We start from the raw sequence: 27799 nt of genomic DNA, 5'->3' as shown, positions 1-27799 counted from the left end.
AAATCTTTCAGGATTATTACGGCAGCATTATTCACAAGAGCCAAAAAGTGGAAACAACCCAAATGTCAACCAGTAAATGGGCAAACAATATCCATACAATGGAATATTATTCAGTAATAAAAAAAGGAACGGGGCAAATTTTTAAGAGTAGATCCTAAGAGTTCTCATCACAAGAAAAAAAAAGACATTTCCTTCTTTTTTTTCCATATCTGTATGACATGATGGATGTTAACTGAACTTACTCTGGTAGTCCTTCCACAATGTAAGTCCAGTCATCTTGCTGTACACCTTAAACTTATATATTGCTGTATGTCAATTATAGCAAAAGGGATGAAGGAAAAAGGGATGAAGGACCGGTGCTCGGGCACAGATGAACCTTGAAAACATGAAAGGCCAATGCAAAAGAACACACTGCATGATTCCACAATATGAAATGTCCCCCGCCCCCCAGCAAAGCAAACATACAGAGATAGATTAGTGGTTGCCTAGATCTGCGGGGGGCGGGGGGCGGGGAATGACTGTAAATGAGCAGGTGGTCTCTTCTTAGGGTGAAAGTGTACTTTCCAGATATTCAGAGACCTCTTGCCAAGCATGAAAGAGACACACGCAGCAAAATGGCATCGCATGGAGCACCCTCAGCTTGTTGAAGGGATTGAGTGACCCACGGAATCTTTTTTGAATGAAAATTAGTCGACAACATTTAAAAACAATAAAATTCAGGGCACCTGGAGGCTCAGTCAGTAGAGTGCGCGACTTTTGCTCTCAGGGTTGTGAGTTCGAGCACCACATTGGGTGTAGAGATCACTTATACAATAAAATCTTAAAGATTTTATTTGTTTGACAGAGACATAGTGAGAGAGGGAACAAAAAAATAAATAAATAAAAATGGTAAAACTCCAGATTTCTGATTTCTCTTCTAAGAAAATAGAAAGTCCTGCCTACAGAGTCTAGATACCCACAAAGTAACTATTAGCTGCATCTGCTGGGTTATTGACCCCTATGAGCAGGAATGCAGACACAAAACCCCAACCTGGCCAGTGACACTTGGCTTTGTCACCTGCTTCACCTTCCCCTGGAGGTGGTGATCTACTGAGAAACTTCCAAAGAGCTACAGTGGCTCCCAGCCAGATCTGACGGTACAATGATTGCAGACAATATATCTAAGGAAAAATGTGCCCATCGAAAGGGAAGCCTAGAGAAAGACAGACAAATATTGATGCAGCCTATCCAAGCACAGGCCATAAATAATTCATTTAGTTTTTCTTACTGCAGAGGAACCTTAGGCTCAGAAAGGTTAAGCCACTTTGCCCAAAGCAACCCAGCACAAAAGCGGTGTGTAGGTAGGGCTTCAAGCCACTTGGGGCTCCAGCCTCCCCTCTCTTAACCACAAAGTCAATGACTCCTCCTAGTACGCTGGAGACTTTGTGGGTCTCTGTGTCCCTCCATGCAGATGACCCAGGGCAGCTGACCAAATCAGAGTTCCAGGCCTGCGGCTGAAGGGACTCCACAGATTGGTTCTGCAATCCATGCCCTCATAGGTCATTAAGGTATCAAGTATGTTTTGAATGGATAAAGAGTTCAAAAATTCCAAATTCATGGGGCACCTAGGTGGCTCAGTCGGTTAAGCGTCTGCCTTCGGCTCAGGTCATGATCCCAGGGTCCTGGGGATCGAGTCCTGCATGGGGATCCCTGCTTAGCAGGGAGCCTGCTTCTTCCTCTCCTTCTATCCTGCTGCTCCCCCTGCTTGTGCTTGCACTCTCTTTCTCTCTTCAAATAAATAAATAAAATATTTTTTTTAAATAAAAATTCAAAATTCATGTAAAATCCATTAAAATATATCAATGGGGATAAAGTCAGAAGACCCAGCACTTTCCCCTCAGCAACTTTTCCTCTCTGTAAATCTTGAAATCAAAAGTACTCATGGATGCAACTCCTCAGCTCTTGTTTGCTTATTTAGTTCTATTCTCTAAAATGTATTACTAACTCAAACTGTATTCATGAAGTACTCACAACGAAAGGAGAAGGCAGGAAGCTGCTGATTACGGAGATCTTTACACTTGACCCTGATAAATTTGATCCAATTATGTACAATGGCAGTAGCGAAGATATGATTCATTTCCAAGTGAACATCCTTTTAAAGAGGATGGGAAGAGAAAACAACCACCACCACAATATAGAGGCTTGGAAATCAATCCTCCAAAGGAATTCTGGTATTATCTTGCCAGGTCCAACTGGGCTGTCTAATCATTTGTTAAATCACCACTGAATTGTCCCCTTGTTCTTCCAGAAATGTTTTCATCCTACATCAAAAAGCACTAATTGCAGAGTTATCAATCAGATGAGCAATCTACTACAAATTGCAACGCAAATACCACCAATTCCAACCAAGCTGAAGCTACACCATGATCCAGCCTGCTCCAGCAACCTCATGATGAAACCCACCCCCCATGCCACGTCTTTTCTCAAGGTCCTATTTTCCATAGCTGCCGTGAAATCAACGTGTCTTTTGTGAGGCATATATTTCAGACATTCGTTCTCTTTCCATTGACCATTAGTGAACTACTTAACAGTATGTGGAACATTGACTAGTCACCCTTTGCTTTGTGATGCTAATTTTTCAATACACTCGGAAAAAAAAAAAACGTTGAACCCTGGACTACCCAATCTTACCTGTCCAAGGCAATGGCAGGGAAGCTGAGGATAGTCACAGAGCAGAAGACTTTGTGCAAAAATTTGACGACCCTGCAGAAGAGCATGGTGTAGATCCACCAGCAGCAGTGAGGACTGGTGCTGAGGATGATGTCAAAGGGCACGCAGACCAGGCTGGTACAAATCCCGGAGCAGGCTAGGTTTTTAATGAACCTGTTGGTGACAGATTTGAACACGGTTGTTCGGCAAGTTGACCATAACACCATGAAGTTTCCTGGCCAGATAGGCAAAAAAAAAAAAAAAAAAAAAAATTTAAAATAAAAAAGTTTTTAAAATTAAAAATAAAAAATTAAATGAAAAGAAAGAAGACAAAGGAAAGAAAGGGACAGGTTAAAAAAAGATCTGAAAAACCACATTTGAGAGTTGATTTAAAAGGATTTCATGTAAATACGTACATATTCTATTGTCAATTTATGTGAAAGTATTAAATCACTTATGTACACATCAAAAAGTCTAGAAGGATTTTTGGTGGTGAGTTCTGTTATTTAGTTTTAGACATAACAGTATTAGATATGACTCAGTCTCATCTGAGTATAAAGAATTTGCTAGGTATTACTTAATCTCAGGCAAGTACTACTCTTACCAAGTTTGCAAATGACCTCCACATTGCCAAACTCTGCAAGAGAAATATGACGCAAGCCACAAGTGTAATTAAAAATGTCTAGCAGCCGTATTTTGCAAAAAAAAGAAGAAGCAGGTGAAATTTTATTTATCCCAGTATATCACAAACATTGTCGTTTCAACATGTAATCATTACTTTTAAAAGTACTGATGAGGGGCGCCTGGGTGGCTCAGTCAGTTAAGCGTCTGCCTTCAGCTCAGGTCATGATCCCAGGGTCCTGGAATCAAGTCCTGTGTCTGGCACCTTGCTCAGCGGGGAGCCTCCTTCTGTGCTCTCTCTCTCTCTCTCTAACAATAGGTTAAATCTTAAAAAAAAAAAAAAAAGTACTGATAAGATACTTTTCATTCTTGTTTTTACACTGTCTTTGAAATTTGGTGTGCATTTTTTTAATTGAAATATAACTGCCATATAACATCAAATTCATTTTAGGTGTCCATGGTGTACAATTTGTTTTACACTTTTTTTTTTAATGAAAGATTTTATTTATTTATTTGAGACAGAGAGAATGAGAGACAGAGAGCATGAGAGGGAGGAGGGTCAGAGGGAAAAGCAGGCTCCCTGCCGAGCAGGGAGCCCGATGCGGGACTCGATCCTGGGACTCCAGGATCATGACCCGAGCCGAAGGCAGTCACTTAACCAACTGAGCCACCCAGGCGCCCTGTTTTACACTTTTCAAAAAAGAGTTTATTTGAGAGACAGAAAGAGCACAAGCAGGGGGAGCGGCAGGCAGAGGGAGAGAGAGAAGCACACATTTCAATTTGCACTAGTCACATCTGGAGTCCTTAATAGTGACTTGCAGCTAGTGGCTACTGTGTGGGATTGTACTGTGTTCTAGACCTTCAGCAGCAATGATGCAATGACACATCTTTGAGCATTCTCCTATTGTGGCTTCCACAGGCCTATAATCTGGTTTTCCTCCTACCTCCCCCCCCCCACTCTCTCATGTCCTGGCTGTTCCTCATCTTTCTTACGAGGCCCTTCTCTATCCTCTCTCTAGAGCCACTCTCTAGGCAAGATGACCCATTCAGGTGGCTCTTCATCAAAATGCTAATGACTCCCACATTCGTGTCTGATGTTAGACCTCTTTTCATTTCCACACTCCTATTCCCAACAAAATGTCTGATTCCCTTCCCTCTCAATCTGTTATCAAAAGCCTGCCTACATGATCTGGTGCCTACCTGCCTAATCTCACTCCTCTCTTGCCTGGGCTTGCTAGGCACCAGCCACTCTGGCCTTTCCTTCCATTCTTGAAATAGGATCAAAGTTGAGCCTGTCCCAGTGCCTTTGCCCCAGTTTTTATCCTGTGTAACATGCTCCTCATATGTCTGGTTCCCTTGAAGTTAGGTCTCACTGTAATTGCTGCCTCCTCAGAGAGGCCTTCCTTAACCAGCTTTTTCTTTTAAATACTCACTGCTCCTCCCTCCATGATCCTCTCCTATAATACCCTGTTGCGGTCTTCATAGCTCTTATCATAATTACTAATTTACTTGTTTCCTTCCACTTCATGAGGACACAAACCGTGTCAGTGTTGTTCACTGTTTTACAGCCCTACTGTTTTGCTCAGTATCTGGCACAGAACAGGCAGTCAGTAGATATTTACTGAATACATGGATCTGTAATCGGGAGACAAGTAGTAATCAAAAGTCCCTTTGGTTATGCTAACACCTTTGGTAGTACGTTCATCATGTGAGAATATTCTAAGTCAGTAGTTCCCAAACCTCACTGTGCATCAGAATTGCTATACCAGACATGCTGAACCACAGTTAATGGGTATGGAACTGGGAATCTGCACTTAATAACAACTTTCCCAGATGGAAAGTTTCAGAAATCCCAGTCCTCAACAGAGGTAGCCTCCCGCAAGAGTCTCCAAGTCTTCAGGTAGCCAGGGCAGCCTACCTTACGGTTAAAGCTTGTATGTGGTGAGGGAGCCAGGTCCATGGGGACAATGAGTCATGCCCCAAGGACATGGCGGCCTCCTGTGCACATGCTCAGAGGATGTGCTCTAACACTAAGCCAGAGCTCAGCCTCCCTTGGAAGGAGAGTGACAGAGCCAGGGAAGGAACAGCGGGGCCAGGGGCAACAGCCAGCCATTGCAAGGACCTGCCTCAGTGCCTCCGAGGTTGACATAACTGGTGTCAAGACTCTCTCTTCCAATACAATATTCTACAGCTACCTCTTATCTGCCAAAGATAAAAAACAGCCACTGTGTTGAGGTACTTAAGTAGGCCAGCTGCTTCCAGGAAATTCTCTCCCAAACTTTCCTTACGGTGGTATGTTGCCTCAGTGAGAAGAAACCAGCACTGTGAATATATACACATTTATTCGGTGTAAGAGCTGTTCATACGAATACCTCCACCTCAGGCCCCCTCACACTTTCCTGTCACCAAGGTGAGAGACTGAGCAATAATGATGTACTTGAAGCTCTGCTGATTTGGGGGATTTTTCCTCTGGCCTTTTCCCACTGAAGCACAGATTAGAATCTGGCTGAAGCATCTTCCCTCACTTAAGTTTTTCAGAGAGAATATAAACTCTGGTAACCATCCAACCATGAAATAGCCCACTTAAAGAAATCTGCCCCAGCGCCTGGGTGGCTCAGTCACTTAAGCATCGGACTCTTATTTCAGCTCAGGTCATGATCTCAGGGTCATGAGATCAACCCCCGAGTTGGGCTCCTTGCTCAGCAGGCAGTCTTCTTGAGATTCTCTCTCCCCCTCTGCCCCTCCTCCTGCATGCAGCACGTGCTTTAAATAAAATCTTAGAAAGAAAAAGGAAGGAAAGGAGGAAGGAAGGACGGACTAAGTCTACCATGAAGACCAAGTACATGTCACAGTATCTTCAGTTGTCAAAACCAGGGGTATTTCCAGTCTACTTGGGTCTTCCCATAATAATCCTTCCTTATTCTAAATCAAGACCTTTAGGATTTTCTTTTTCTCTTATCACTGTCAATATTCTTACTTTGGTAGATTATGCTGAATAAAACATTGTGAGTAACAAACAGACAATTCATTGCAAAGGAGAGGACAGGCTGTGGGCCAGGGTCTCTCGAGCACACAGTAGATTCCTGAAACTTAACTGAAGCTAATTTCTATTATTTCTCATACTCTATTCTCCTTTCTTTCCCTCCCCCTCCCAGTTGTGCCAGGCATACTATTTTATTGTTTTTTTTTTAATCATACATTTTATTTGTATCTTCACACTTTCATACAGAAGTTATTATTGAAAAACCTGAGACTGCTATAGTCACATTTTATCTCCACTTATTTATAAAATGGTAGGTGGCATCTGGAGCCTAATCCCTTTTGCTATTAAGAACCTGAAGCTGAAGAAGCCTGAGTTCTTCCCATTTTCTAAACCACCTCTCTCCTCACTTAAAAACTGACTTCTTTGGTTCTAAAAACCTGAATTAGACCATAATATCAGGAGAGGAGCATCCGCACACAATCTCTAATTGACCACACATAAGAAAACAAGTATGTGTATATATACTCACACACAGTTACACACACACACACACTCACACTTACCAGCACATGAGCAGACACATACACATTCATGCACACAAATATACAACAAAGTAAAATAATTACATATTTGGTCATTTCATTTTATTAGCACTTTATTTTTCTTAAGATTTTATGTATTTGACAGAGAGAGTAAGAGAGCACAAGCAGGGGGAGCAGTAGAAGGAGAGGCTTCCGCTGAGCAGGGAGCCCAATGTGGGGCTCAATCCCAGGATCCGGAGATCATGACTAGAGCCAAAGGCAGACAATTAACCATCTGAGCCACTCAGGCGCCCCTTATTAGCACTTCAGATTCTTCTTAGCTTTATAAGGCATCCTAAGGATAACTCACTATATATTTTAAGTAACACAATATTCAACATTGAGATACTTTTTTAGAGATCATGTTCTAAATCACCTAATGCCCCTTGGAAATAAGTCAAGTTCTGTACCCATTATTTCTCCCTATATATACTCATTATACATTCTAATACTGGATTCCATGACAATATTCAGTGGCCAAGCTGTGGGCACAGCAACACGGTACACACTCACAACACACACAACCAAGAGGGAAAGAAGAGGTAGAGGGTGATGGCATTGGGACAAACCTACCTTCCCTGGGACTACTGTTACTCTATCATTCCTCCCAATCTAAAATACAAATAAAGATTTCTCTTTATACCGTATACTTCCAACTTAAAAATAATTGATGTTGAAGACATAGACATGTCAATTAACTACTACTCACACATAGTGCTTGGGGAAATAACCAGGAAATTTTTTTCCAACTACATTTTGCCTCTAAAAAATTTGACTGTGGCTGTCCTTTTTAAGTGGTTCACAGGCTTTGCATATTTGAGAGTAACAATCCTGTGTTAAAGGGACTAATAACCAAAATGAAATATTCCAAAAGTGCCTTGGAAAGGAGTATGCCTTTGGGAATCCTCCTGGGAAAACGCGTAACTCTTTAAAAACAATCAGCTTCCCCAGAGACTTACAGCAGCGAAAAAATTCATGGTCATGCTTTTCCAGAAAGCTAACATTCTTAACACCCAGAACATTCTAAAAATTGAATCTTGAAAAAAGCAAATGAACACTGTAGGCAAATGTTAAATTATAAGAAAAACCCTAAGACAACAGACTGCCAAAAGAGAGGCCAAAGTGAATGAGCAAGGGTTAGAAAGACTACAGAGGAATGTTTACTCTCAGCAAACACCATGTAATATAAGAGCAAAGTCTAAGCAAATTAGGTCATACTATTCCATAATAGAAGAAACAGAACAGACAACTACTTTGTGTAGAATGGAATTTTAGATTTCTTCTTTGCTTCAGTTTGCACCTCCCCCCCCAAAAAATAACCAAGAACAGAATCTCTTAAGGTTAAAAGAATTATGTAAAAAGAATATTAATAAATGACTTTAATTAACATGCCAGATAATAATAGGAATGATTTTTACCCTGTATTTTTACTTAAAGTGGCTTTCCTAGACAGCAAAGAATTGGCCCTTCCTTCTTTAACTGATCTGACAATCTCTTTTAATTTGTGTTTAGATCATTTACATTTAGTGTAAATATTGATATGGTTGGAGTAAAATCTGCCATCTTGCCATTTGTTTCCTATTTGTCCCATCCATTTTTTGTTCCTTTTTTCCTCTTTATCATCCTGATTTTGGATTGAATATTTTTTAGAATTCCACTCTATTTCCACTATTGTCTTATTATTTACACATCTTCTCAAAATGTTTGTAGCAGTTTCCCTGTGTTTACTATTTACATCTTTTTTTTTTAAACATTTTATTTATTTGAGAGAGATAGTGAGAGCAGGAATACAAACAGGGGGAGTGGGAGAGGGAGACGCAGGCTCCCCACTGAGCAAGAAGCCCAATGTGAGGCTTGATCCCAGGGCCCTGGGATCATATCTGAGCTGAAGGCAGACGCTTAACAACTGAGCCACCCACGCACCCCTACTGTTTACATCTTTAATTACAGTTTACTTTCAAATTTCCATTATAGTGCTTCACATGTAGTATAAGAATCTTGCACTTCCATTGTCATACTTTACTTTTATATAAACTATAAACCCAAAGTACAATGCAGAAATTTTCATTTTCAACAGCTGATTAGAGTAATTTAAAATAAAAGAAAGAAGATTTTTATATTTATCTTCACTTTTATCACTTTGGGAGATCTTCATTTCTTTGTGTATATCCAAGTTTCGGCCTGGTATCATGTTCCTCATGCCTGAAAAACTTCTCTTAACATTTCTTGTAGTGCAGGTCTGCTAGTAATTAATTCTCTCAGAGTTTGTCTGAAAATGTCTCTCTTTCTCCTTCACTTTTGAAAGATGTGTTTGCTGGCTATAATTTTCTGAGCTGAGTGGGGTTTTTCTCCAGTACCTGACAGAAGTCACTTTATTGTCTTCTGGATTTTGTAGTTTCTGATAATATGTCTGCCTTAAATCTTACCTTTGTTGTTCTGCATGTATTCTATTTTCTCTAACGTCCTTCAGGATTTTCTCTCTTTGGTTTTTAGCAGTTTGAAGTGTCTAGAAGTGTGTGTGTGTGTGTGTACACCTGGTTAGGGCACTCTGAACTTCTTGGATCTATGGTTTGATATCTTTTATTTTTTTTGGAAAATTCCTAGCCATTCAATATCTCTTCAAGTATCTCTTCGGCCCCATTCTCTCTCACTTCTACTTCAGGGATTCTAATTACATGTAGTTTTGTGTGGTAAACAGAATAATGCCCTACCACCAAAGATGTCTATACCCTAATACCTGCAACCTATGAATATATTAGGTTACATGACAAAGAGGAATTAAGGTTCCTGTTCAGTTGACCTTAAGACAGGGAGATTATCCTGGATTATCACAGTTTTCAAAAATTCTCTGATAATTTCAATACCTAGATCATATGTTAGTTAAGATCTCTGATTGTCTCTTGAAGTGGGTTATTTTCCTTGCTTTTTATGTCTCATAATTTTAGGTTGAAAGCTATATATCATCTTTAGGATAGTAGATACTGGTAAATAGTATCTACAGGACATTTGGACAGACATGCATAAACAAACACTCACACACAATGATACCAAAACACTAGTTAGGTCAGATTCCAGATCCCAGGCCATGGGTCAGCAACCTCATTTAGTAGTCCCATAAATATACACAGGATTTACATAGGCAAAAACCAGGAAATAACATTTTTTAAACAAATTTTATTATTTATTATGATTATTATTATTGTTATTTCAGAGGAAGAGAGAGATGAGGGGCAGAGGGAATCTTTTTTTTTTTTTTTAAAGATTTTATTTATTTATTTGACAGAGAGAGAGATAGTGAGAGCAGGAACACAAGCAGGGGGAGTGGGAAAGGGAGAAGCAGGCTTCCCGCTGAGCAGGGAGCCCGACGTGGGGCTCGATCCCAGGAGCCTGGGATCATGACCCGAGCCGAAGGCAGACGCTTAACGACTGAGCCACCCAGGCGCCCCGGGGCAGAGGGAATCTTAAGCAGGCTCCATGTCCAGCATGCAGCCCAAAGTGGGGCTCAATCTCATACCCCTGAGATCATGACCTCAGCTGCTTAACTGACTGAACCACCCAGGCACCCCAAGAAATAATATGTTTGATAATTTTTTAAAGTGAGAGAACAGGAAAAGAAGATAAGGAAAAAGAGGAAGACTGGGTACAAAGAAATATAAATATTTTATGTGGAGCAGACACCTCCCATTACTACACCATTCCACAGACCTATGGTTCCTAAATCTTCGTAATATTAGGATCACCTGGGAAGCTTTTAACATACAGATTCCTAGGTCTCAGCCCAACCAAATAAGAACGCTGGAAGATCTGGGCATCTTAATTTTATGTGCTCAGTAGGAAGTTCTGATAACAGCCAGGGAGCACTACCACAGCCACTCACTGTCAGCCTTCACCATACTGAGCATCTCAATGTAATCATTGTTTTTTTTCCCCAAATATAAAGAGAGCCCTTCCCCAGTACTGAAAGCAAAAACATGCCAAGTCACACTGAGCTCTAATTATAATCTCTATGGAGCCCCAAGGAAATCCTTCTCTGGTCAGTGATCAGTGCTAGACTGCTGCTCAGCTTCTCAACATGGCCTGCAGACACAGGTTGAGCTACAGCTGCAGAAACAGCTTTTCCTACCAGAGGAGAAATACAAGAAAGGATGACATCTTTGACCAGTTTTCATTATCCACACTCACTGACTCATGGCATCTTTCCCAGCTGCTCACCATTGGCAAAACAGAAAGGATAGACAGATTTTAACTAACTTTAATCCATTTATTTCCAGTTTTAAAAATGAGTTCATTCATGCCATAGCCATAAAGTACATTGGGAACATATATTTTGTTTTACAAAGAAGAGGGGGAAAAATTGAAAAATAAGGTGTCAAGGCAGGATGAAACAGGAGAATGAACCCAAGAGTCTTGCTCTCTGGGCTACAGTTCTGATTACTGTGTAATATAATTTATACCTTGGTCATTAGAACTGCTCTAATTACTTGGGAGGTCTAGAACTTCAGGGCACCATTTTTGTTTCGGGCTTTTTTTGTGTGTTTCCCGAGTGAAACACTTTATTGTTTCTTCTTTTTTAAAAGATTTTATTTATTTATTTGACAGAGAGACAGAGAGCACAAGTAGGCAGAGCAGCAGGTAGAGGGAGAGAGAGAAGCAGGCTCTCCGCTGAGCAGGAAGCCCGATGCGGGGCTCGATCCCAGGACCCTGGGATCATGACCTGAGCCGAAGGCAGATGCTTAACCAACTGAGCCACCCAGATGCCCCATTGTTTCTTATAATTATTAAGGCAACACATAATTTTTAAAATTCAGACATGAATAAATAAATAAATAATGAAGAAGAAGAAACAAGATAGTAAAAATAAATAATAAAGGAACAAGTAAAAATTACCCACCCAGTGGTAACCATCTGTAAGCTTAAACTATTTATCCTTCCAAACTTCTTGTTATATATACACACTTTTGTTTATGCCAGTGGGACCAACCTATGCATACTGTTTTGTTTGTTTGTTTTTGTAAGATTTTACTTATTTCTTTGAGAGAGCAAGAGAGAGCATGAGCAGGGGGAGGGGCAGGAGAGGAGACAAGCAGACTCTGCTGAGCACGGAGCCAACGCAGGGCACAGGGCTCGATCCCAGGACTCCGAGATCATGACCTGAGCCGAAGTCAGACGTTTAACCCAGTGAGCCACCCAGGTGCCCCTGCACACTGGTTTTTAACTAGATCTTGTCACCGTATCAACCATCTTTCTATGCTACATAAAAGCAACAGTGCTTTTACAATTATACCCAAATTTATTTCATCTTTGCATACTGGTGAGTTTTTTTTAAAGCTGTTTCCAATATATCCATCTCTATAATGCTGAGATCAACATCCTTATATATATAAATCTTTGCCAATTAAACTGATTATTTACTAAGGACAAATTCCTAGAAGCAGAATTTCTGAGTCAAAATACTTACACATTTTTATATATGTCGTTAAATGACCCCCCACAAAAGGCATATGAGAGAGTTGGTTTCCCCATATGCTTGCTAAAAATTCTGCAGTCTCACGAAAATGTTTGGAATTTGGCAGCTTCCTCAATCCTAGGAATCATGTTTTCCTTATTTCTAGAAAATTTTCAACCATTGCTATTTTGAATTTTGCCCTACCCTCTTTCTCTTTATTCTCTACTTCCGGAACCCATGTTGAACTTATACTAGGCTTCATTCTATTGGTTATATCTCTTGACCTTTTCATTCATATTCTCCATCAATTCATCATCTTCTGACAGCTGGGTGGTATTTCCCAGGTCTACCTTCCATTTTACCAATTCTCAATTCATCTGAAAATCAAATCATACTTTTTTTTATAGCTTATTGAGTATTAAGCTTTTTGAAATCTGAATTTGGATCTATAACCAGTAGAACTGCCTATTCTTATTTCCAGTGTCCAGTTATTTTACCCTAAGTTTCCATTCCTTAATATGTAATCATATTTTTAAATGCTTATAGTTTCTTTCAGATTATTCTGCTGTGTCTAGTTCTTTGGTGGCTCAATCCCCAGACTCCAGGATCACGACCTGAGCCAAAGGTAGATGTTCAACGACTAAGCCACCCAGGAGCCCTCTCATATGATTTTTAATGTTCACTTATGAGCACATCATGTGTGGGGGTTGTTTTTCCCTAGGAAGCTGTATTCCCTGGTTATAGAAGTATCCCAGGGGGGGTGCCTGGGTGGCTCAGTCGTTAAGCGTCTGCCTTTGGCTCAGGTCATGGTCCCAGGGTCCTGGGATCAAGCCCCGCATCAGGCTCCCTGCTTGGCCAGGAGCCTGCTTCTCCCTCTGCCACTCCCCCTGCTTATGTTCCCTCTCTCGCTGGGTCTCTCTCTGTCAAAAAATAAATAAAATCTTAAAAAAAAAAAAAAAAAGAAGTATCCCAGGGATGCTGGGTGGCTCAGTCGGTTGAGCATCTGCTTCGGCTCAGGTCATGATCCCAGGGTCCGGGGATCAAGCCCCACATCGGGCTCCTTGCTCAGTAGGGAGCCTGCTTCTCCCTCTCCCTCTGTCTGCTGCTCCCCCTGCTTGTGCTCTCTCTCTCTCTGACAAATAAAATCTTTTACAACAACAAAAAAAGTATTCCAAGCGGCTAGCCAAGCACACATTAGTACTTTGTTGCACTTTTGTATCCAAATAAAAGACAATATGGTTGAAGGTCCATTCTGAGAAAGGTTAAGTGTGTAGGGAAATTTTTATCCTAGGGAGAGGCAGGATACTTTAATGACTAAGCACAAGAGCACAGACTCTGTAACCTTACTTCTGGATTCTAGTCCCACCTCTACCATTTCGTAACTATGTGATATTGGATGAATTAAATTTCCTGTGCCTCAGTTTCATCACCTGCAAAGTGGGCATACTAACAATGCCTACAACCTTGGGACAATGTGAGGATTAAATCAAACAATGCAAGTAATATATGTATAGCAGTGAGAAGAGCTTCTTGCACATAATATGTGATTAAGTGTTATATATGTTACGGTTATCACTAGTTGCACAAAGGAGAGGTCTGACAAACGAGAAAGAGTGAGAGGTTGGCCGAGAAGAAAAGAAACCTGGAGCCATGTATAAAGATGGAAGAGGACAGTTCACTGGAGGGACTTAGAAGTAATCAGGACTAAAAAAAAAAAAAAAAAAAAGAAGTAATCAGGACTGAGAAACAAAGTCGGACTGACTGGCCTCTGAGTTCCAAAAGGAAGAGTGGGGTATGCCAAGGAAGAATCACCCAGGTTTAACCCATGGAGGTCTCTTGAGTGGTGCTGCTCTGGCAGAATCACAGCAGATTGTCTCATGGGGTCAGGATGGGGCCCTGATACGATCGCATTTAAGCAGCTGTAGCAAACACAGAGCTGTCTCCTTCCTCAGGCCTGCAGGACACACAGCTTGTCTCCATTCTCCTCGCCGTCTGCAGTCAGCGACTTCACTAAAGCCTTGTCTCCCTGGTGGGACTGGAGGGTGGGTGGGCAGGAGCCACCACAAGATCTGCTACTTTATAGGACATCCAGCCTCCACTTGCATTGCACTTGAGAGGTCTCAGATGAAGGACGTCTCTTCTCCAGATGGGGTCCTGCTCCTAGAATCCATCAAGCCCATAGCAGCACACAAACATGATATATCTTTTCTTAAAAAATATTTATTTACTTATTTAGTTTAGAGAGAGAGAGAGCATGAGTTGGGGGAAAGGAGCAGAGGGGGAGGGACAAGCAGACTCTGCACTGAGCACAGAGCCCAACACAGGGCTTGTTCCCAGGACCCTGAGATCATGACCTGAGCTGCAATCAAGAGTTCAGAAGCTCAATGAACTGAGCCACCCAAGCGTCCTTATGTCTTTTATTTTTAAGATTTTATTTATTTATTTTATTTATTTATTTGAGAGAGACAGCGCACAAAGGGAGAGTGGGAGGGAGAAGCAGACTCTCCGCTGAGCAGAGAGCCCAATGCAGGACTCGATCCCATGACCCTGAGATCATGACCTGAGCCTTAACTGACTAAGCCACCCAGGGCTCCCATGATTTATCTTAATAGAGCACCAGAGTGAATTAAAAACCACAAAGGGCCAAGAAAATTAAAAAAGGAATCAATGATCTTGGCATGGTTTCGTTAAAAAAATTAAAAAATCTCAAAAGTAATGGTGACTGCCTGATAATGCTTTAAATCCAATTATCTAAACAGCTTGACATCAGCAAGACAGTTATTCAGGGCACAGGCTTTAGAGTCAGAAGACCTTTGCCAAGTTATTTAACTTTGTTAAGCCCCAGTTTCCTCATTTTTATAAGCAGGGGTAGAAATAGTAATAACACTTAAATGGTTGTTATGAAGGCAAAATCCATAAAATGACTTTAAGACAATGCTGGTAAGCACTCAAATATTGGCCAACATTTTATTATGAACTGGGAGCTCTATGAAACTGCAAGGTACTAAAGAACAAAAATAGAATCTAAGAAATGTGAGAATCCACAAAAGAACAAAACATGAATTTGTGCAGTTATTTATAGCAAGAATAAAAACATAGAAAATCCTAAAAACTCCACCAAAAAACTAGTAGAAGTAATAACGAATTCAGTAAAGTGGTAGGATACAAAATTAATACCAAGAATCAATAGCATTTCTATACACTAAAAGCGAAAAGAGCAAAAAGATAAATTTGTAATAAAAACACCCATTTACAATTGTACCAAAAAGAGTAAGAAACCTAGGAATAAATTTAACCAAAGACGTGAAAGACCTGTGCTCTAAAAACTGTAAAACACTGATGAAATGAAGATGGCACCAACAAATAGGAAGACATTCCACGCTCATGAACTGGAGAAACAAATATTGTTAAAATGTCCATACTACTCAAAGCAATTTACACATTCAATGTGATCCCTATCAACATACCAATAGCATTTTCCACAGAACTAGAAAACATAATCCTAAAATTTGTATGGAACCACAAAGACCCCAAATAGCCAAAGCAATCCTGAGGAAGAAGGACAAAGCTGGAGGTGTCACAATCCCAGATTTCAAGATATACTACAAAGCTGCAATAATCAAAACAGCATAATATGGGCACAAAAATAGACACATACATCAATAGAACAGAATAGACAGCCCAGAAATAAACCCATTGCTTATATGGTCAATCAATCTATGACAAAGGAGGTAAGAATATACAATGGGAAAACACAGTCTCTTCAGTAAATGGTGCTGGGAAAACTGGACAGCTACATGTGAAAGAATGGAGTGGACCACTTACACCATACCCAAAAAGAAACTCAACAGATTAAAGACTTAAAATGTGAGACCTGAAAACAAAGTCCTAGGAGAAAATATAGGCAGTAATTTCTCTGACATTGGCTGTAGAACATTTTTTAGATATGTCTCCTTTGGCGAGAAAAACAAAAGCAAAAATAAACTACTGGGACTACATCAAAATAAAAAGCTTTTGCACAGCAAAGGAAACCACCAACAAAATGAAAGACAATCTGCTGAATGGGAGAAGATATTTGCAGATAATATATCTGATAAGGGGTTCACATCCAAAATATATAAAGAACTCATACAACTCAACACCAAAAAACCCCACAAATAATCCAACAAAAAAATCCAACATCCAAATGGCCAACAGACACATGAAAAGATGTTCAACATCACTCATATCAGGAAAATGCAAATCAAAGCCACAATGGGATACCACCTTACATCAATTAGAATGGCTAAAATAAAAAAGACAAAAAATAACATATGTTGACAAGGATGTGGAGAAAAAGAAACCCTCATACACTGTTCGTGGGAATGTAACTTGGTACAGCCACTGTGGAAAACAGTGTGGAGGTTCCTCAAAAAATTAAAAATAGATTTACCATACGATCCAATAATGCCACTATTGCATATTTACCCAAAGAAAATGAAAACATTAATTTGAAAAGATATATGCATCTCTGTTTATTGCAGCATTATTTACAATAGCCAAGATATGGAAGCAACCTAAGTGTCCATCAACAGATGAATGAATAAGAAAAATGCGGTACACACACACACACACACAATGGAAAACTACAGAGCCATAAAAAGATAAGATAGTGCTGGGGCGCCTGGGTGGCTCAGTCGTTAAGCGTCTGCCTTCGGCTCAGGTCATGATCCCAGGGTCCTGGGATCCAGCCCCGCATCAGGCTCCCTGCTTGGCGGGAAGTCGGCTTCTCACTCTCCTCCTGCTTGTGTTCCCTCTCTCGCTGTGTCTCTCTCTGTCAAATAAATAAATAAAATCTTAAAAAAAAAAAAGATAAGATAGTGCCATGAGATAACATGGATGGACCAAGTGGATACTAAGCTAAGTGAAATAATTCAGTCTGAGAAAGACAAATATCATGTGGTTCTACTCCTAAGTGGAATCTAGAAAAAAATGAACAGGGCGCCTGGGTGGCTCAGTTGGTTAAGCGACTGCCTTCGGCTCAGGTCATGATCCTGGAGTCCCGGGATCGAGTCCCGCATCGGGCTCCCTGCCCGGCAGGGAGTCTGCTTCTCCCTCTGACCCTCCTCCTTCTCATGCTCTCTGTCTCTCATTCTCTCTCTCTCAAATAAATAAAATCTTTAAAAAAAAAATTTTTTTTTAATAAATAAATAAATAAATAAAAATGAACAAACAAAAAGGGGAATCAGACCTATAAATCGAACAAACTGATGGTTGCCAGAGGGGAGAAGTGTGGAGGGTTGGGAAAATGGGTAAAGGGGAGAGGGAACTGGAACAGGCTTCCAGTTATGGAACGAATGAATCATGGGAATAAAAGGCACAGCATAAGGAATACAGCCGATGATATCGTGCTAGCATTGCATGATGACACATGGTAGCTACACTTGTGAGCACAGCATAATGCATAAACTTGTCAAATCACTAAGTTGTACACCTGAAGCTAATTAACATTGTCAACTATACGCAAATAAAAAATAAAATAAAGTAAAATATACACATACTCTTTGACATAGTTATCAAATCACTTGGGCAAATTCATCCTAAGAAATTCATTGAATAAAAGAAAAGTTATATTCAAAAAGATGCTAATTACAATGTTTTTATGATGGCAAAGAGCTGGAAACCTAAAGTGTTCACTAAGATAATAGCTATGTAAATCTATGATAAAGCTTGATAAAATATTTGTAGGCATTAAAATAATGATTACTAAAAACCTATGTAGAGACGCCTGAGTGGCTCAGTGGGTTAAGCATCTGCCTTTGGCTCAGGTCATGATGCCAGGGTCCTGGGATCAAGTCACACAACAGGCTCCTTGCTCAGCAGCGAGCCTGCTTCTCCCTCTGCCTGCCACTCCCCCTGCTTGTGCTCTCTCTCTCTCTGACAAATAAATAAATAAAGTTGTTTTTTTTTTTAAAAGAAACAAACAAATCCAGACTTCCCAACACCATAAATTAGCCTTTAAGACCTTTAAGATATGGGGGCGCCTGGGTGGCTCCGTTGGTTAAGCGACTGCCTTCGGCCCAGGTCATGATCCTGGAGTCCCGGGATCGAGTCCCACATCGGGCTCCCTGCTCGGCGGGGAGTCTGCTTCTCCCTCTGACCCTCCTGCCTCTCATGCTCTCTGTCATTCTCTCTCTCTCAAATAAATAAATAAAATCTTTAAAAAAAAAAAAAAGACCTTTAAGATATGACCTCTGGTGGCCCAACATGTACTACCCAAAGTTGTAGCATCATGACGGAATGGAATGAGCCTGGAAATCTAAGGTCAAATTCATGTTTTTCTCTGAACCCTTAAATCTGCTGCCCAAGCAAAACCCTTAAAGGGAATCACTTTCCTAAGAAAGACAGAGTGAGTGAGTGAGGGAGGGAGAGGGAGAGGGAGGGCAAGCTCAGAGGGGAATAAAGAACTCCTCAGTGGAGAGAAGGCAAATTGTACCCAGAGTGTTCAAAACAAGACACTGTTAAGCAGTGTGGGCCTGGGCGCAGCGGACACCGACATGAAAAGCTGAGTTTCAAAGTTCACACTTCCACAGGAAAGTTTAAATAGTTCCAAAAAGGATTCTACTTCATTCTGATTTAAAAGAAAAAAAAACTTTCTTTAATCTACATGGGTAAATTTCCCAATTACCCAGAGCATCAGCAGTGGCTGGAAGTAAGTAATTTTTTTGCCACCAGTATCAGAATTATGGCCAAAAAGAATGTGAAGGAGAAACCAGCTTGTACCAGAGAGCTATGTCTGGTGATTTTCAATACAATTTGCTCTGCCTCCCCAACTAAAATTTGAGCCTCTCCCTCTCTAATGAAGAGTCAATTTGCTATAACTTGTGATTAAACCATCTAATAGCTGCCCAACTCTGTTTTAAGCTGATCTCTATTAGCATGAAAAAAATATGTTACTTTAGTTACAATTAACTTGATTCCAGAGTTTTTTCTGAAATGATATGGGAGGTTCAAATTAACCAGGAATTGAATAGCAGGAAGAAGCTATGCAGTAAGTTTGTTAAAATTCATGATGAATTTTAAATAATTACTTTGAATGAAAAGCATCTTATGAAATATATATTCCCAGTCTAACCTTGTATGATTTCTCCTTGGAATACTTGTCCACAATGAATAATTCAGATAAAATATTAACAAGATTCACTTCAGTAATACATAGGAATAGATAAAAAGATTTCAACGATGGCCTCTTCCAGTCAGCTCCTGTGAAGTCACACAAAGGATTTTAGATGAGTCTATACAGCAAATGCACATAGGTTTTAGCAACAGTGGTACCCCAAAAAGTAAGGCAAACTGTAGAGCACAATTCAAGACAAAATGATCCTAGGGGCTCTCTTGTCGTTGGGGAGTCACAAAGTCCCTGAAATAAGCTCAGTCCCTCACATCTCTTAACACACAGCAAGATACACACAGATGTACAAATTAAGAAGAAACACACAGAATCTGAAGTTGGTAACTCTCCTTTCTTTGTGACTACTCAAATTCCTTCCATATAAATGAACTAGAAAATGTTCACAGCTTCATGAGATACCTTGCTCTCTGATCTTCCACATTATGTGTATTAAACCTCCCTAAAGGGGCGCCTGGGTGGCTCAGTCCTTAAGCGTCTGCCTTCAGCTCAGGTCATGATCCCAGAGTCCTGGGATCGAGCCCCGCATCGGGCTCCCTGCTCGGCGGGAAGCCTGCTTCTCCCTCTCCCACTCCCCCTGCTTGTGTTCCCTCTCTCGCTGTGTCTCTCTCTCTGTGTCAAATAAATAAAATCTTAAAAAAACAAAAAACAAAAAACCACCTCCCTAAAAAGCCATGCCAAGAGTCTCTCTATCATTGGTCCCATCTAACTGTGACAATGTCACAACCCTTAATAAGCCCAGGCTCCTTTTCCTCCTCTATAGATATACAGAGAAAGCTTCCAGAGAAGAGGACAAAACAAATTATCTAACATCACTAAGCATCTGCACCCAAACAAGCCGTTCTTGATTGGGTGGAGATGAAGTAGTTCATTGCCCTAAATATCTACCACTCAGGTTACCTGACTATGAAATCCTTGCCTATATTAGGTTGCTCCTATAATCTATGAAGGCAGGGTCCACATCTTCTGTACCACTCATATTGCATTTAGCCTAGAGCAGTTATTTCTCCCCTAAAATACTGTAAGATTATGAAGCCTGAAAAGAACCTTACCTGAAAATTCTGTTGACCCTCATGAGTACCAATCACATTTTCATACCTAAGAGTTGCTTCATAAATACTTAATATGAATGAATAAATAAGAGCTTGAAGTGTGTTATTACTTTATCAGATCACCAGAATCTTTCTTCCTGTGTACTGACTTTTGTAGGTACGCCTACTGATGGCAACCGCCTCTGATCAACAAGCTGAATGTTTACTCTCTCCCCATTGCCAATACACAGCATCAGAGAGGGTTGGGAGAGATGCATTTGACAATGATACATCATGCTATACTATAATTAGTCTAGTGAACGTACACAGAATACTCATGTATTCTATTCTCCTACTCCCTCTGTTCCAGCAACTATAATTATGCAGTCTGAAAGAGAAAATTACGTTGGAAATATTTCCAAAGAACACAAGGGCAAGATAATTAGAGGACTAAGAAAGGAAAGTGAGCCTGATTTTGCTTCAGTCCATGGGGACCCAGCATGTCTGATGTGAGATGGAGGAGTAAGATTTTGGAAATGGGAGTCTCTTACTCCTTATGATCTGGCACAATCTGACAATGACATTGATTAAAAGTTGAAAATTCCATTCCTTTTTCTGTAGCTAAATTTGGGGGGGTGGGGAGGAGACTGGAGGATGAAGAGCAAGGAATGGTATTTTACTTCTAACAGATTTTGGGTCACTTTCCCACTACTGGAGAGGTTAAATTTGCTCTATGGTAGACTTGCCATGTTCCCTTCACCACTTTCTCCCATCTCTACGAAGGAGAATGTCAACAACAGAGGGCTGTTTGTAGAATGAGGAGCTAGGACTAGGAGAGCCAGGGCAGCAGATGGGATAAAAGGTGGAGGTGGTCAGATCCAGGACAAGGTCAAAAACAGATAGCCAAGGCAAGGAAGGCTCTATGAGGAAGTGATGGACCTTAAAGTCACAACAACCCTGAGTACAGATCATAAGAGGCACTGAAAAGACGAGTTACTACACACAGCCCATCAGGCCAACTGACAACATAAGAAAATGGAATACATGTTCAGACAAAATACTAGGAGCCAAGAGGTCCAGAGGAAGGAAGGAGGGAGTAAAGTAAGAAAAAATTAGATTGGCACATGGGTAACAAGAAAGGAGCTTGATAACTAGGACTACCTCAATCTAGACCCTGAACTTTGATATGGTTCCTTTTAAGGCAACACAGAAACCAGCACACTGTATTTAAGCACCTTGCAGATGTACATGATTTTGGAAGTACTTGTAATGAAGCGCACATGGTGGGGACAAAAAGAATTCCTAACACTTCGATTTTTCTCCTTCCTCTTCCATTTCCCTCACGTAGTAAGTGAGGATGAAAAAAGAGGAGGAGAAGAGAGCAAAAATCGAGAGTAAAATAATAGGGAGAATGATTTCAATTCCATTTATCTCTCACACCAAGCCCTATTTTGTTTGTGCATTTCCCAGTGACTATCTAAGGGAACCCAGGCCTTCTGTGCCTCAATCTTCATTAGTCACATTGCTGAAAACTGGACAAAAGGTTTCTTTGCTTTGTATCATGTTCTACGAATCCAAGAGTCATAATTATGGTGACCACACTGACACAGATAAACAGAGAATAATTCTCCTAACATTTTGAACATCATAAATAATCAGCTTCCAATTCCTGCATTTTCCCTTTAATATTAATTGATTTGAGTTATTTATTATGTAATTTTCCTGCTGGTTCAAAATAAAATCAGCATGAAATGGTATTAGCTTCTTTAAAGCACTAAGATCAATGAGGAGATGTGACCTCTTATTTTCCCATTATAAAACAAAAGGCAGGAAGAAGATTTTTCTATTCTGTGAAATATTGATTTTCCATCCTGTGGGTTTGTAAATTACTGGCTTTCACAGTGCAATCAATGTCACTGATTCAATGTGGATTAAATAAATAAGATACAATATAAAATCTGTTCACTTTCATTAAGCCCCAGTTTCCATTAGTCTTGCCCCTGACATTATTCTTATAAAGGTTCAAGCATGCAAATACCATGGATAAAGGCAGAACATTGACCAATAAGTATTGGCCAACAAATTTTAATATTACCCCAAGTATGGAAATAAAGATAAGCATATATGCAATGATAAAGGAAACAGTGACATACTACAACATTTAGAACTGTCATTTTCTTCTTCAAAATACATAGAAACAAACAGAGTTAGACAAAATGAGGGAACAGAAAAAATGTCCCAAATAAAAGAATAGGACAAAAATCACAGAGGAGCTAAATAAAATGGAGGTAAGCCATACGCTTAATAAAGAATTCAAAGTAATGGTCATGAAGATACTCACTGGACTTGAGAAAGAGTGGAGGATCTTTCAACAAAGAGATAGAAAATATAAAAGAGAACTGGTCAGAGATTAAGAACTCAATAACTAAAATTAAAAATACCCTAGAGGGAATCAATAGCAGATTAAAAGATGCAAAAGAATGGATCAGCAATCTGAAAGACAAGATAATAGAAAGCAACTAAGCTGAGCATCAAAAAGAAAAAAGAATAATAATAAATGAAAATAGGTTAAGGGAACTCACTGACATCATCAAGTGTAGTAACATTTGCACTAAAGGGATCTCAGAAGAAGAAAGAAAGAAGAGAAGAGAAAATTTATTTGAGAGCCACTCCTCAAAACCCCAGTGCAGCAGCTCTTTCTGCCCATGGGTCCTGTCCTCGTGCTTTAATAAACCACCATTTTGCGCACACACGCACACACAATTATTTGAAGAAATAATAACTGAAAAATTACCTAACATGAGGAAGGAAACAGACATCCAGATCCAGAAGGCACAGAATCCCCAGCAAAATTAACCCGAGTAGGTCCACACCAAGACACATAATTAAAATGGCAAAAAGCAATGATAAAGAGAGAATTTTAAAACAGCAAGAGAAAAGAAAACTGTTGCATACAAGAGAAACCCCATAAAACTATCAGCTGATTTTTCAGTAGAAACTCTGTGGGCCAGGAAAGAGTGGCATGATATATTCAAAGTACTGAAAGGAAAGAAACTGCAACGAAGAATACTCTACCCAGCAAGGCTATCATTCAGAATAGAAGGAGAGAGAGTTCCCCAGACCAAAGTTAAAGGAGTTCATCACCACTAAAACAGCCTTACAAGAAATGTTAAAGGTAATTCTTTGAGTGGAAAGAAAAGGCCTTAACTGAAAGTAAGAAAATTATGAAAGGAAAAAATTTCACAGGTAAATGTAAACATATAATAAAGGTACTAGTTTAAGCACTTACAAAACCAGTATGGAAGTTAAAGCACAAAAGCAGTGAAATAACTGTATCTATAAAAGTCAGTCAAGGTATTCACAAAAATAAAAAGGTGTAAAATATGACATCATATACATAAAACATGGCAGGAAGAGTAAAAATTTAGTGCTGTTAGAATGTGTCCAAACTTAAGTGACCATCAACTAAATATAGACTGCTATACACATAAGGTATTATGTATGAACCTAATGACAATCACAGATCAAAAACCTAAAACACATACATACTCAAAAAAAGAGAAAGGAATCCAAGTATTAACAATAAGAAAGCCATCCAATCATAAGGGAAGAGTTAAGAGAAGAAAAAAAGGTACAGAAAAGAACTACAAAAACAACCATAAAGCAAGTAACAAAATGGCAATAAGTACAGACCTATCAATAATTACTTTAAATGTAAATAAACTAAATGTTCCAATCAGAAGACACAAGGTGACTAAATGGGTAAAAAAGCAAGACCTATCTATATGCTACCTGATAGAGATTCACTTCAGACCCAAAGACACATGCAGATTGAAAGTGGATGGCTGGAAAAACATTTACCATGCAAATTAAAGCAAAAAGAAAGTTGTGGGTAGCAATACTTCTATCGAACAAAATACACTTTAAAACAAAGACTGTACCAAAAGACAAAGAAGGACACTATATAATGATGAAGGGAACAATTCAACAAGACAATATAACAATTGTAAGTTTCTATGCATCCAACATAGGAGCACATAAACCAACTATTAACAGAAATAAAGAAATTGGCAGTAATAGAATAATAGTAAGGGGGGCACCTGGGTGGCTCAGTCGTTAAGCGTCTGCCTTCAGCTCAGGTCATGATCCCAGAGTCCTGGTGATCGAGCCCTGCATCAGGCTCCCTGCTCAGTGGGAAGCCTGCTTCTCCCTCTCCCACTCCCCCTGCTTGTGTTCCCTCTCTCGCTGTGTCTCTCTCCGTCAAATAAATAAAATCTTTAAAAAAAAAAAAAAAAAGAAGAATAGTAAGGACTTTGGGGTACCTGGGTGGCTCAAGTCAGTTGAGCTTCTGCTTTGGCTCAGGTCATGATCCTGGAGTCTGGGGATCAAGCCCCGCATAGGGCTCCCTGCTCAGGGAAAAGCCTGCTTCTCCCTCTCCGTCTGCTCCTCCCCTGACTCATGCTGTCTCGCTCTATCACTCTCTCAAATAAATAACATCTTAAAAAAAAATAGTAAGGGACTTTCATTGTTACATCAATGGATAGATCATCCAGACAGAAAATCAACAAGGAAACAGTGGATTTGAATGACACACTAGACCAGATAGATTTAAGAGATATATACAGAACATTCCATCCCAAAACAACAGAATACACATTATTTTCAAGTGCACATGCAACATTCTCCAGGATAGATCACGTTAGGCCACAAAAAAGTCTCATAAATTCAAGAAAACTAAAATCATATCATGCATCTTTTTTGACAATAGTATGAAACTAGAAATCAATCACAAGAAAAAAATTTGGAATGAACACAAATACATGGAGGCTAAATAACATGCTACTAAACAATGAATGGGTCACCAAGAAATCAAATAGGAAATGAAAAAATACATGGAGGGGCGCCTGGGTGGCCCAGTCAGTTAAGCATCTGCCTTGGGCTCAGGTCATGATCCCAAGGTCCTGGGATGGAACCCTGCATCAGGCACCCTGCTCCACAGGGAGTCTGCTTCTCTCTCTCCCTCTGCCTGCCACTCCCCCTGCTTGTGTGTGTGTGCTCTCTCTCTCTCTCCCTCTCTCTGTCAAATAAATAAAGCAAATCTTTAAAAAAAAATACATGGAGAAAAATGAAAATAAAAGCACAATGATCCAAAATCTTCTGGATGTAGCAAAATCAGCTCTAAAGAAAGTTCATAGCAATACAGGTCTACCTCAAGAAACAAGAAAAATCTCAAATAAACAATATAACCTTACACCTAAAGGAGCTAGAAAAAGAAAAACAAAGCCAGTAGCAGGAAGGGAATAGTAAAAATTAGAACAGAAATAGGGGTACCTGAGTGGCTCAGTCAGTTAAGTGTCTGCCTTCGGCTCAAGTCATGATCCCAGGGTCCTGGGATAGAGTCCCGCATTAGGCTCCTTGATCAACAGGGAGCCTGCTTCTCCCTCTGCCTGCCACTCCCCCTGCTTGTGTTCATGCTCTCTCTCTCTCATTCTCTCTCTGACAAATAAATAAAATAAACCTTAAAAAAAAAGTAGAGCAGAAATAAATGAAATAGAGATTCAAAAAAGAAGAAGAAAAGATCAATAAAGCCAGAAGCTAATTCTTTGAAAAGATCAACAAAATTGATTAACGTTTAGTCAGACTCATCAAGAAAAAAAAAGAAAGGACTCCAATAATAAAGTCAGAAATGAAGGAGAAATAACAACTGACACCAAAGAAATATAAAGGATTATAAAAGAACATTATCAAAAATGATATGACAACAAATTGGACAACCTAGAAGAAATGGGTATTTGTAGAAACATACAACCTTTCAAAACAGAATCAGAAAGAAATACAAAATTTGAACTGACTGATTATAGCAATGGAATTGAATCAGTAATCAGAAAACTCCTGGGCACCTGGGTGGCTCAGTCATGATCCTGGGGTCCTGGAATAGAGCCCCACGTTAGGCTCCCTCCTCATGGGGAGTCTGCTTGCCCCTCTCCCTCTGCCTGTCGCTCCCCCTGCCTGTGCTCTCTTCTGTGTCAAGTAAATAAATAAATCTTAAAAAAAAAAAAAAAAAGAAAACTCCCCCAAAACGGAAGTCCAGGACCAGATGGCCTCACAGGTGAATTCTACCAAACATTTAAAGAGTTACTATCTATTCTTCTTGAACTATTCCAAAAATGTAAGTGGAAGGAAAGCTTCCAAATTCATTCTACGAAATGAGCACTGCCCTGATACCAAAACTAGATAAAGACACTATGAAAAAAGAAAATTGTATCTCTGCCAATATCTCTCCAAAACTATCTGATCAGGCCAATACCTCTGATGAACATGGATGCAAAAATCCTCAACAAAATTATTAGCAAACTGAATTCAACAATACATTAAAAAAAAAAAATCACTGACCACAATCAAGTGAGACTTATTCCAGGGATGCAAGGGTAGTTCCATATTCACAAATCAATCAACATGATACATCACATTAACAACAGAATGGACAAAACCTTATGATCATTTCAACAGATGCAGAAAAAGCATTTGACAAAGTACAACATCCATTCACAACAAAAACTCTCAACAAGTGGGATTAGAGAAAACACACCTCAACATAATAAAGGCCATATGTGAAAAACCCACAGCTAACATCATACTCAATGGTGAAAAACTGAGAGCTTCTCCTTCTAAGATCAGGAAAAAGACAAGGATGTCCACTCTCACCACTTTTATGCAACATGGTACTTGAAGTCCAAGCCACAGCAATCAGACAAGAAATACAAATAAAAGGCATCCAAATTGGTGAAGAAGTAAGACTGTCACTATTCACAGATGACTAAAGAGTCCACCAAAAAAAAACTATTAGAACTGATAAATAAAGTCAGTAAAGTCATAGGATACAAAATTAATGTACAGAAGTCTACTGTATTTCTATACACTAATAATGAAGTAGCAGAAAGAGAAATTAAGAAGACAATCCCATTTACAATTGCACCAAAAAGAGTAAGATACCTAGGAATAAAATTAGCCAAGGAGATGAAAGACCTGTACTCCAAAAACTACAGAACACTGATGAAAGAAAATGAAGATGACATAAATAGAAAGACATTCCACGTTCATGAACTGGAGGAACAAATATTGTTAAAATGTCCATACTACCCAAAGCAATTTACACATTCAATGTGATCCTTATCAACATACCAATAGCATTTTTCACAGAACTAGAAAAAATAATCCTAAAATTTGTATGGAACCACAAAGACCCCAAATAGCCAAAGCAATCCGGAGGAAGAAGGACAA

At 39.7% G+C, this 27799-nt stretch overlaps 1 protein-coding gene across 2 annotated transcripts in view; it reads right to left on the bottom strand.

Moving 5' to 3' along the window:
• Positions 1-27799, bottom strand: part of GPR176 (G protein-coupled receptor 176) — a 109211-nt gene that overhangs the window by 4823 nt on the left and 76589 nt on the right. Inside the window, exon 5 of one of the 2 annotated variants that reach the window (XM_045901921.2) lies at positions 2671-2862. In XM_045901921.2, coding sequence (XP_045757877.1) covers positions 2671-2862 — 192 coding nt within the window. Of the gene's footprint in view, positions 1-2670; positions 2924-27799 lie in introns of both variants that reach the window. The other variant, XM_045901920.2, reaches the window with a different exon arrangement.

Source organism: Mirounga angustirostris, unplaced genomic scaffold (genome assembly GCF_029215605.1).
Source record: "Mirounga angustirostris isolate CCGP_5_RB_7025 unplaced genomic scaffold, mMirAng1.0.hap1 SCAF_9, whole genome shotgun sequence".
Classification (NCBI taxonomy): Eukaryota; Metazoa; Chordata; class Mammalia; order Carnivora; family Phocidae; genus Mirounga; species Mirounga angustirostris.
This window is presented reverse-complemented; position numbering and strand designations above follow the sequence as displayed.